This window comes from Centroberyx gerrardi, chromosome 6 (genome assembly GCF_048128805.1).
Source record: "Centroberyx gerrardi isolate f3 chromosome 6, fCenGer3.hap1.cur.20231027, whole genome shotgun sequence".
Lineage (NCBI taxonomy): Eukaryota > Metazoa > Chordata > Actinopteri > Beryciformes > Berycidae > Centroberyx > Centroberyx gerrardi.
The window spans coordinates 19,905,387-19,917,520 of record NC_136002.1 but is presented as its reverse complement, the minus strand read 5'-3'; the positions used below and the strand labels follow the sequence as shown (position 1 = coordinate 19,917,520).

The 12,134-nt window shown below is 47.7% G+C and overlaps 1 protein-coding gene across 1 annotated transcript in view; it reads left to right on the top strand.

Annotated features, from left to right (window-relative positions):
• arhgap35a (Rho GTPase activating protein 35a) overlaps positions 1-12,134 on the top strand; it is a 60,626-nt gene that overhangs the window by 36,646 nt on the left and 11,846 nt on the right. Inside the window, exons 2-3 of the mRNA XM_078283985.1 lie at positions 959-4,817; positions 9,624-9,765. Of these exons, the coding sequence (XP_078140111.1) occupies positions 1,071-4,817; positions 9,624-9,765 (3,889 nt within the window). The 5' untranslated portion in view covers positions 959-1,070. The remainder of the gene's footprint in view (positions 1-958; positions 4,818-9,623; positions 9,766-12,134) is intronic.

The window sequence follows — 12,134 nt, the reverse complement described above, 5'->3', positions numbered from 1 at the left end:
CACTCACTCACTCACTCACTCACTCACTCACTCACTCACTCACTTACTTTTAGGTCTAGCCTGCCGATGGGATGAGTTGTATTGTTTAGAGAGCCAGTCAACTGAGCCTGGATTAGAACAACTGTGTGTGCTGTTTCTTGACAGCACAGCACCAAATTGCACAACTATTACATCTAGGTAAATATGTTGAGACATTATAATTAGTGATGGTACATCAGCCAACTCCAATCCGTTTGCGGAGCACTGTGTGGTGAGAAACATAGGAAAACGTGTTTTTGATGGAGACGAGTCAGCCAACAGGCAATGCAGCCTTTTAAAATGCAGATGGCTTTCCCTAGTTGGCCAATTAGTAACTTTAGCTCTGGAACACTTATCAGCTTTCATCTTCTTGTGTGTGTCTTTCAGTTTGGGTGCATGGGGCTGAGTGTGCCTGTTTTCATAAGTGTGTGGTGTTTTCTGTATGTGCATATGTGTTTGTGCGCTCAAGCATGTGTCTGTTTTCTGCGATAGCTAAAACCCCACATGACTTGATTCAAATGCTGCTGGCAGTGAGACTGCCAACCATAGTGTTAGATGTGAGATAATAAGCCAAAACATATATAGAGCCTCAATGAACGTAGCAATCAAACCTGGAAGGCACTACTGTTAGCACTGCAGTTATAGCAGTATAAAAACTGAGTTAAATGGAGAGAAATTGCCTGTTACTGAGCTACAGCTGGGTTAAGTAATGTGTAGCATTCCAGCAGCTTTGCTACTGACCTCAATCTTTTCAGGAAACATTCTGCGGTGAAATAGGATCACAGATTAAACATTATTAACAGCACATAGGCACACAGTAGGAATTTAGATGAGAGGCGCAATAGTTCTCCTCTAATAATGAATCCCGTCATGGAATTATTCTTTTTTTGTATTTCTCTAGGTTAATTATATCCCTCCCTTGTCTCTCTCTGTCCTGCAGGACCAGACCCCAGCCCAGTGAGCTCCTCTTGCATGGAAACCCCGCTTCCTTGGCAGCCTCCTCCTCTCCCTAGAGCTTGTGGCCAGCATGGCAGGATGAGCCTCTGCCAGCGATGATGATGGCCAAAAAGCAAGATGTCCGGGCACCCACCTACAACCTGGTCGTGGTGGGACTGTCCGGCACGGAGAAGGAGAAGGGCCAATGTGGCGTGGGCAAGTCCTGCCTGTGCAACCGCTTTGTCCGGCCCAGTGCAGATGACTTCTTCCTAGACCACACCTCCGTTCTCAGCACCAGTGACTTTGGAGGCCGCGTGGTGAACAATGACCACTTCCTGTTCTGGGGGGAGGCTGGGCGGATGGTGGAGGAGGGGCCGGAGTGTCGAATGCACGTGGTGGAGCAGACAGAGTTCATCGATGATCAGACGTTCCAACCACACCGCAGCACGGCCCTCCAGCCTTACATCAAGAGGGCAGCTTCCACCAAGTTGGCTTCGGCTGAGAAGTTGATGTACTTTTGCACGGATCAACTGGGCCTGGAGCAGGACTTTGAGCAGAAGCAGATGCCCGAAGGCAAGCTGATGGTGGATGGCTTCTTACTTTGTGTGGACGTTAGCAGGGGTATGAACCGTAGCTTTGAGGACCAGATGAAATTTGTCACCAACCTGTACAACCAGCTAGCCAAAACCAAGAAACCTGTGGTACTGGTTCTCACTAAATGTGATGAAGGAGTAGAACGTTATATAAAAGACTCCCACACCTTTGCCCTAGCTAAGAAGAACCTACAGGTGGTGGAAACATCAGCGCGCTCTAACGTCAATGTTGACCTAGCCTTTCTCACACTGGTTCAGCTAATAGACAAGAGTAGGGGAAAGCCCAAAATCATCCCTTACTTTGAGGCACTGAAACAACAGAGTCAACAGATTGCCTCAGCCAAAGACCGCTATGAGTGGCTGGTCAACCGAATTGTCAAGAACCACAACGAGACATGGCCCAACATCAAATGCCGCATGCAGTCCTCCAGTGAGTACAAGGACTATGTATTCCTGGAGGGGACAGCTAAAGCCAAGAAGCTCTTCCAGCAGCATGTGCACAGACTTAAACAAGAGCATATAGAGAAGCGTAGGAAGGCCTATCTCAGCACTCTGCCCCAGGCCCTATCTTTACTAGTACCTGAGCTGGATGAGATTGACCACCTGAGCTGGTCTGGGGTTCAGAAAGTCCTGGAGACAAAGAGAGATTTCTCCCAGTGGTTTGTAGTGCTGGATGACACCCCTTGGGAGACCACACCACACATTGATAAAATGGAGGATGACCGCATCCCCCAGGACCTCCTGGAGACCCCCGCAGCTGAGGCTGTCTATGAGACCCACCTGGAGCAGCTGAGGAATGAGCGCAAGCGGGCAGAGATGAGGTGGGAGTTCAAGGAGAAGCTGAGTGTCTCTCCGTTCATCACAGCAGGGAAACCCTGGGAGGAGGCCCGAAGCTTCATCATGAACGAAGACTTCTACCAGTGGCTGGATGAGGCTGAATATATGGATATCTACAACAAACACCAGAAGGAGATCATTGACCGAGCCAAAGAGGACTTCCAGGAACTGCTTCTAGAATACTCTGAGCTGTTCTATGAGCTGGAAGTGGATGCAAAGCCAAGCAAAGAGAAAATGGGCGCAATTCAGGAGGTGTTGGGAGAGGAGCAAAGGTTTAAAGCCCTGCAGAAGCTACAGGCAGAAAGGGATGCCCTGGTATTGAAACATATCCACTTTGTCTACCACCCCACCAAGGAGACATGTCCCAACAGCCCCCACTGTGTGGACAGTAAGATAGAGCAGATCCTGGCCTCCAGATTCCCTACCCGCTACCCTTCATCAGACAGTTCAAGACTGGAGGGAGGGAGGGCTGATCGGATAAATCTTGTTATCCTAGGGAAAGATGGGCTGGCCAGAGAGATGGCTAACGAGATAAGGGCCTTGTGCACCAGTGACGACCGGTACGTGTTAGATGGGAAGATGTATGAGTTAGCCCTCCGACCCATAGAGGGCAATGTACGTCTGCCAGTCAACTCGTTCCACACACCCACCTTCACACCCCATGGCTGCCTCTGTTTGTATAACTCAAAGGAGTCCCTCTCCTATGTTGTGGAGAGTTTAGAGAAGCTTAGGGAGTCAACCCTAAGCAGAAGGGAAAGGGAAAACAGCTTAGCTCAGCTCCCGCTGTCCCTCCTTCTCGTCACCAAGCGGGGGGTGGGCTCCATAGGGGATATAGGAGGGGAGACAGCTCAGACTCTTATTCACCAAGGGCAGCAGGTGGCTGGGAAGCTGCAGTGTGCCTACCTAGACCCTGCCTCCCCGGGTGTGGGCTACGGGCGCAATGTCAACGAGAAACAGATCAACCAGATGCTGAAGGGTCTCTTAGAATCCCGGAGAAGCCTAGGGAGCAGCTCCCCTCCCTTGCCCCCTCCTCCCTCTGCCTTCAGAGACTCTCAGTCCCAGCCCATCCCAGAGGCAGACCTGAGGATAGTCATGTGCCTGATGTGTGGAGACACGTACGACTTAGAGCAACTCCTTGCTCCCTTCCTGCTGCCCCAGCATTGTCGTCCAGCCTCCAGCCTCAGCAGCGGTACCTCGGTTCTGTTGGAGCTCAGTGTGGGAGCTCAAAGGCAGAGTATTGAGCTGTCTCTGCTCTCCTTCCACTCCTCATTCTCCCTCCGCAAGAGCAGGCTGGTCCACGGCTACATTGCGGTCTACTCTGCCCGCCGCAAGGCCTCTATGGAGACCTTGTGCGCTTTTCTGTGTGAGGTGCAAGACATCATCCCAGTGCAGTTGCTAGCGGTAGGGGAGAGTCAGATGGAGCTGTCAGACTCAGAGTCAGCCAGGGAACAGGTCATTCAGGGAGAGGATCTGGCCCATGAAATAGAGGCCAGGTTCAACACAGTAATATGTGGGCATGGTGGGGTAGTAGGGGGGCTTCATAAGATAGACCTCTTCCAATCCTTCCTCAAGGAGGTGGTGGAGAAGCGCACCATTGTAGAGGCCACACACATGTATGACAATGTGGCTGAGGCTTGCACCAATGAGAGCATCAGCCCTCGCTGTGGATCCCCCAGTCCAGTTAACACTCTGTTGGACTCAGAAGATGATATTGACCCGTCACCACCCTACCCTACCCTGAGGGAAGACGGTAGTCTCAGCTCCCATATGGGAAGCTTCAAGCTCCCAGATCTGGATTCAAGTGATGCCTTCTCTGTAATTTCTGAGATCAGCACCTTTGAGAGCAAGCTCAACAACAAGGTTCCTCCACAAGTTAAGCCCAAGCCTGTCCGTAAGGTCAACCTTGGCCCCTACATGGACCAGCAGCAGGGTGGCACCAACCGACGCTCCTTGCCCCAAGCTGTTACCTGGGCTCCGGGTAGCGATGGTGGCTATGACCCCTCAGACTACGCAGAGCCTATGGATGCTGTGAGTAAACCTCGACCCACAGAGGAGGAGAACATTTACTCTGTCCCTCATGACAGCACACAGGGCAAGATCATCACCATCCGCAATGCCAACAAGGGTCACTCCAATGGCAGCGGTGGGGGGAATGGGTCAGACAGTGAGGCTGACAGCAGCTCACTGGAGCGCAGGAGAAAGTTCTCAGCCATTGGTGTGAAGCCTAAGCTCTACAGAGACCGATCCAAGCGGCTCGGCAAGTTCAGCAGCTTCAGGACCAGCTTCTCTATTGGCAGTGATGATGAGATGGGTGGCCCACCCAAGGCTAGCCAGGATGAGCTGGGAGGAGCCCAGAAGGACAACTCCGTCAACGAGGAGAGTGAGGACCCCAAAAGGAGAAATATCCTGAAGAGCCTGCGCATAAATACAAAGGTTAGTGTTTGTGCATGCATGTGTATGAGTTTGTGAATATACCTCAACTATGTGAAATGATCAATACCAACATGAAAGTGAACTTGAAAAATGAAAGATTTAGTTGACTATTCCCAAATACAGCAGTTGAGGAGTTTTATTCCATTTTGGAAAAAATCTGTTCCTTGAAGTTAACCACTCAATATCTTTAAAATATTGAGCATTTTTCAACCAAGGACTTAAATTACCCAATATACTTCAAAAAGTAAAGTAGTTTGTTTTTACTTTATCCTAGTAATCATTTTGTCAGAACAAGTGTCATTTTTATTCCAAATGCTGGATGTGTCATTTTTGAACAAAACATGCAAGTTATATCTAATGATTATTCTATTAGCTCAGCAATGGGACTAGACAGAATGTGCATTTCCCCCAGTATAATTAGTTCTTGGCTCAGATTCAACTGTGTTCATCACTGAAGTGAAGATTTTAGCATCATCGCTCTGCTCACTGCAACCTAGCCATTGGAAACATGACATACTGTAGGACCTCCTCTGAGACGATGCCTGCCATATTTTTCCCTGACTGCTCTGTGGGAGCCCTCCAAACTAGCCCCAATCATCAGAAGAAGAAGAAGAGTGAAATTCCAGCCGCTGAACTTCTATAGCAAGGCAGAAACTCTTAATGAATAGGGACAGAGCTGCATGCTGTGGCCCGTTATTTTGTGTGTTTGTGCACATGTGCATGTGTGTTTGCTTGCATCAGGTTTCCCATTATATCAGAGCTGCCATAATATTGTTTGATATTTCTTTCCTCCAGATTCTAAAAACTTCAGCTTTTTTCTTACATTCTTGTTATAGTGTCACATGGACAGCCATTAAAACTAATGTTATATCTCACCAGATCAGTTGTAAACCTCCCTGCTGGTCAGCAAATGACAGTGTTAACGAGAAAAAAAGGGGGACAGTCTCAGCACAGTAGTGTTTTATCCAGGATTAAAACCTTGCTCACACCAACTCACTCTTTAATCATAATTTACAAACCCGATGGTGCTATCACTGCCCTGCTTTCAGCTTCAGTGTTAGTCTGTTAATAACTGGCTCCTCTCTGTTATTGACAGCTGAGTTGTCAAATGGTGCACTGCATGTGTCATTAGTGATCTAGTCAGTGACATCAGTGTTATCCAGTTAAGGCAGCATGGTTTTAGGCACTGCTGTGGTACTGCACTGAGACATGTACCAAGACTGCCGGACATATTCAGCACACTCTTTCTTCAGACTCCCCTTCTCCCTTGTTGGCTTCGCTTTCTCTGTGCTTCCTTCCTTTCATTCCGTCACATTCACAGTAATTCTCTTCCTGCTGATTCATACTTTCTTCCTCTCACATTCCTGTCACGCTGTTTCTCGCTCTCCCCATTATGTTCTCCTCATATTTGTCCTTCCTTTCTATTTTCTGATGGAGGTATAGCACACACAGGTATCAGCCTCCCTCCGTCTCCCTTCCTTAGACTTTCCCTCTGTTTGTTCATTTCTCCCTCTCTCCTGCGCTCGTCTCTCACACATGTCGTGGTGATACATTTGACCTTACACTGTTAGGCGTATCAGCCTGATACGCTGTTCATTCACACACGAGGCCCGACACAGAAGTGCCACCTGAGTAGGAGTTAAAGCTGTGTATGTTTTGTGAGTGTGTGTGTGATAATTACCATGGCTGTCAGTAGGGTGGAACAGGAGAGGGATGATTAATGTTTTCACACTCAGCTGTGAGGTCCCAATACCTCTGTGAAGGCCTTCTCCTCCCTTAGCTCCTAACTCTGCCTACACTACGTTCTTTCCTTTTATATGCTAACCCTGACTTAGCTTGTAGTGTACACTGTACCCAGGGACAACTGAAATATGGGGCAGCAGGGTGGCCTAGTGGCTAGAGAAGACTAAGAGAAGAGGGAATCAATCAATAAAGTATCACATTCCACATTATATACCTTGACATTTCAAAACAAATCAAGAAAATTGAAGCAGGCAGGATTTACATCAGCGGTGTCATCATTACTGTAATCAGTAGTGCTGATTTGTGCTCCTGGGCTGGTTTGGGGCCTGCATATCCACATTAGACCATTATGGCTTAATTGGGGCCCTTTCTAAGTGATTAGGTTCCGTCACCTGTTCCTTAAGCAGCTGTCTATAGATAAGACTCCATTTTAAATCTGCTGCAGCCTGAAATCCCCCTCAGGATAACTGACCTGTTATTGAGTTATTGGGTCATTTTGGGGAGGGTCATTGTAGCAATGACCTGAGGTTAGTATAGAGCCAGCCATTCCCAATAGTGACAGGTCAGGGTTAACACAAAGTCTGATTTTCAGTTGGCTTTGTTAATAGTTTAATGGTTTTAGGGTGAGGGTTTGGGTTTATGTAGTGTAAACAGTTGCCTGGACTGGGCCTTAGGGTAATGTCTACCACTCTGAGTCATGACGGGGAGGAACAAATAATTGAAACTAGACTCCGAGTCCCTCTTAAAACCCCCTTTTACCTCAGGCTATGACTGACTGCGTGGAATTGGTCTCTTACTCCTTGCTCTCTGTCTCTCTCTCTCTCTCTCTCGCTCCCTTGCTTTCTCTCTCTTGCCCTCCCTCAGCGAGAGGCCGGAAACATTTCCTCTCTCTCTCCTGCAGCTTTTTTAAAACCCCCTCAGCCAGCAAGTGGAATGTTTCAAATTCCTCAGTCACCTAGTTCCATTCTAATGCCCCCCGCTCAAGAAATGAGAAAGAGGGAGAGAATCAAGAAGACAGAGACAACAGAACAAGAGAACGAAAAAGAAAATGGAGGGAGGGAGAAATAAGAATTGCAATAGAGCTGTGGGCTCTCTTCTTTTATGTCTAGCTGTTGTGTGTTTGTCTGCGTGTGTGTGTGTGTGTACAAGAGCACGCAGTGCATGTAAACGTGCACCATGCATGCCTGTATGTTATTATTAAGGATGTGTTTTGTTTGTCTTGTGTGGTAGAGGTCTGTTTTGTCTTCTCAGCGCTGGCGACATATCCTGTCTCAGTCAGCAACTAAAAGGAGTGGCCAGAAGGCAGAACTGCAGGGGGAGAGGGCGAGGGGGGGAGAGGGAGAAGACAGTGAGAGAGAAAGAGGGAGGGAAGGAGAGAGGGAGAGGGAGAGAGAGAGAGAGGCATAGAGACAGTCTGCTAAGCTGAGATAGGGCACGGATATACAGCACAGTCAGTGTGATAGGACACAAATAAATGATGAACTGTTACTCGGGGCTAAACACAAAGCTGCCACTGAATTATGACAGCACAGCCCTCTACTACCAAAGAGGCTGTTGTGTTCTAGTGTCACGCCTATTACTAGCCCTTTTGATTCAATTAAATCCCTCTGTGTGTGTTTTTGTGCACAGTGCACAAGTTTATATGCGCCTATGCAAGCTGGCACTCGCTCATTGACATACACTCTGTGTGTATATGCACCATATCTAAATGTGCAGCTAATGGCTGCAAGTGTAAGGATTACTGTATGTGGAGAAAGGGAGTGTCACAGTGGTTTGAGGAACAGGCAGAGTAGCGGGGGAGGTAGCTGGGAGTGATAAGAGAAGGAATTCCAGCTCGGACTGTTGGGGCAGCGGTTTAGGAGGATCCATACACGTAGGTAGTTATGGAAAGAAACCCTAGGTAGCAACCTAATGAAAGAAGAGACGTAGGCACTCCTGAGGCAGTTGAAAGAGAAGAGAGATAAACAACAGATAACAAAATTTCAGAAAAGGTTCAGACAACAGCAGAAAAATCCTAGGTGCACCTTTGCTGATCTGCTTGGTCTTTAATGAGTGTTTCCCTGCTTGTTTTCTTGAGTATTACTGTAAGTGAGTGTGTATATGCGGCGTCAGGGTGTTTGGTGGAGTGCAGTGAGGCCAGTATCTGGAGCAGAGGGCACGCCAGGCTCCTTCTCTTTAATGAGCACTCCTCTGCTCCTTTCCTCTGTCTGTCTGTCTGTCTGTCTGTCAGGCCCGCACTGCTCCACCGTCTATGTGCCCAGCCAACCATGCATCCCTGCCTCACCACCCAGCCTGCCAGGGCCGAGCCTCGGGGGGCTGACAGACTTACTAGAGATCCAGGCCTCAGGGGCCTACAAAACATTCCCACTGAACACTATTAAAGCACAGTACAATTACTGCTGCTGCCTCGACGATACTGAGGCAGGAGGAGAATGTTGTAGGAGTGTATCAGAGGTCTCTTAACGGAATAACAGGAGTTAGAAACTAATTAAACAATGAATAAGATGTTTGATTATCTGGGAGCTGCAGTGCAGTAGAGAGAAAGACAGAGATAGATAAATAGAGACAGGGAGAGAGAGAGAGAATGTCAAAAGGATGGAGAGAACAGAGCGATGAGTGGAACAGAGATGTATATCACACTGACGCACACCACAGGGCTCAAGACAGGAATGTATGATTGCTTATCAGTTTAAGGTTTGAAGGAATGTGCTGGATGGGTGTGTGCGTTGGTGTGTGTGTGTGGGTGTGTGTGTGTGTGTGTTTTGGCTTCTTTTACTCACCAGTGGGTACTCATGTAAGTAAGTAGATACTAATATAATAACATAATGTCTCTGTGTAATATATAAGGTCAGCGTCAGTTCCATCTAAATTCCAGTCATTTTAAGAACAATGCCTCTTTGCCAGTCCCCTGAACGTACTTAATGTGATTTTTGAAATGTGTGCCTATGTCAGCAGTGTCGACGTCAGTCAGTGCCCAGGCTGAAATAATAGAAAGAAATGAAAACATTCTGATGTGTTTTCTCTTCTTCCTCCCACCACTCTTTTCCTCCCCCTCTTTTTCAGAAACCGCGGCCCAAACCCAGGCATTCCATCTCAAAGCCCATTGAAAGCAACTACTTTGGCGTGCCATTGGTCAACGTGGTCACTCCTGAGCGGCCTATCCCAGTCTTCATTGAGAAGTGTATCCGTTTCATTGAAACAACAGGTAAGACTCCGTGTAATGGAAGTGTCCACTGTGTAAGGACTACAGACAGGCATTGGCATCCAGTAGGACGCAGTATAGGCTGTTACATTCAAACGTTTAAGTATGAAGTATGTCAGAATGATTTCAAAGAACCCTCTCCACCTCTGCCTGCTTTATACCCGCCTCTCTCGACTTCTCTTTTCTCCTTTTTACTGCCCTCAATTTTTTTATCCTCATCCCTGGTGGGATTGTTACCTAGAGTATGTTCTTCACTTCCAACTGCTCCAAGACTATAATTCTGTAGTTCTCCTTAAACCAGGCGCTGCCTTTGTGTCTGTGCCCATGAGCGAACGCACATGTGTGCATGTGTGCGCACCTGTGTTCTCTTTTCTGTCTCCCTTATTCTTTGTATGGGTTTGACAAATGGTAGTGTTTGCCCGAGCTGTAGGCTTTATATGTGGGCACCTCTGGGACCAAGAAGGTGTGTTTACTTTTGGTAACTCGTTTTACGTTTTGGTAACTCAAATAGTATTTTCATAAAATAAAACAAAATTAAGTGTGATAACCACGGATGAGCAGCTTTCTTATCTGCATATGTAATTATTTACCCTCCCTGCTACTTTTGATCCGTGACTTAGTAATCAAGTTGAAGGGAATTCTAAGATTTTGTGGCAAATTGCACCCGATTGGGCCAAGTGAAAGCTCCAATCAGATCATTGTGGCTACTGTTTCCAATGGTAACAGTCATTTTTTTGTCCTAGCCTTAGTGTCAGCAGAACCACATTTACAGCAGTGTAATGAAAAAAAAACCAAGTAGAACAGCAAATAATTTTACATGTTATAGTGTGCTTAATTCTGATTGTATGCATTTATTTAAATATTCTCATGTGCTTTCAGTGATAAACCTTGGACTAAGTGTGGGTCAGTGCACAGTGTTTAGCCAGTTACAGGTTTTCACTCTGTTGCCACCAGCCACCCACACCACCCCATCTCTCCTCTCCTCTCCTCTCCTCTCCTCTCCTCTCCTCTCCTCTCCTCTCCTCTCCTCTCCTCTCTTCTCCTCTCCTTTCCTCTCCTCTCCTCTCCTCTCTTCTCCTCTCCTCTCCTCTCCTCTCTTCTCCTCTCCTCTCCTCTCTTCTCCTCTCCTCTCCTCTCCTCTCCTCTCCTTTCCTCTCTTCTCCTCTCCTCTCCTCTCCTCTCTTCTCCTCTCCTTTCCTCTCCTCTCCTCTCCTCTCTTCTCCTCTCCTCTCCTTTCCTCTCCTCTCCTCTCCTCTCTTCTCCTCTCCTCTCCTCTCTTCTCCTCTCCTCTCCTCTCCTCTCTTCTCTTCTCCTCTCCTCTCCTCTCCTCTCCTCTCTTCTCCTCTCCTCTCTTCTCTTCTCTTCTCCTCTCCTTTCCTCTCTTCTCCTCTCCTCTCCTCTCCTCTCCTTTCCTCTCTTCTCCTCTCCTCTCCTCTCCTCTCTTCTCTTCTCTTCTCCTCTCCTTTCCTCTCTTCTCCTCTCCTCTCCTCTCCTCTCTTCTCTTCTCTTCTCTTCTCCTCTCCTTTCCTCTCCTCTCCTTTCCTCTCCTCTCCTCTCCTCTCCTCTCCTCTCCTCTCCTCTTCTCTCCTCTCTTCTCCTCTCCTCTGGGAGTGGGTGCACAGATGGGGCTGGCTAGCCTCTCCTAACCTTGCTACCCTGGTGCCCAGATGCCAAACCCCCCCGCCAGGCTGCTCTGGTGTCCCACTGCCCTGGGCTTGCCAGCTTGCCTCTCACTCTGCCACCAGCTGTTACACTAAACCAGAAGAGACTTAGTTAGTGCAGCGTAGATGTGTGTGTGTGTGTGTGTGTGTGTGTGTGTGTGTGTGTGTGTGTGTGTGCATGTCTGCATATACACATTTTTAGGACTGCTATCGCTATATTTAGATTTGAATGTAAATATGTTGTTTTTGATTGTAGCTAACTGTATGTGGTTTAGGAACCTTGTTTGTACAGTTTTGTCCTACTATTGGTTAATGGAATCACACACACACATTACCTATCTTTTCTTTGCCTTCCACAGAAAGTTTAAATGCCATTGAGTTGCCTTTTGTTGTGTTGGAGAGTTTGTCGAGGCATTGCCATGGCTTATTGACATGTTCTGCCAATGCATTCCACTGTAATCTCTGTCCTGATTAAAGACTGTGTTGGTGGATTACTGAGGCCTTGCAGAACTCCCACTGCCTCGCTCTGTGCTGGAGTATAGGGGCTAGGCTCTAGATACCAAGATATCACCTTGTTCGGTTCGGATGTTGTTCGCCGGAGCAGTTACACAAGGATCACTTTTGAGCTCTAAGCCATGATAATGGGTCGGATGGACGTTTGTGTCCCTGAATGACAGAGAAAGGGTCCTTGAATATGCGTGCATTTATGTA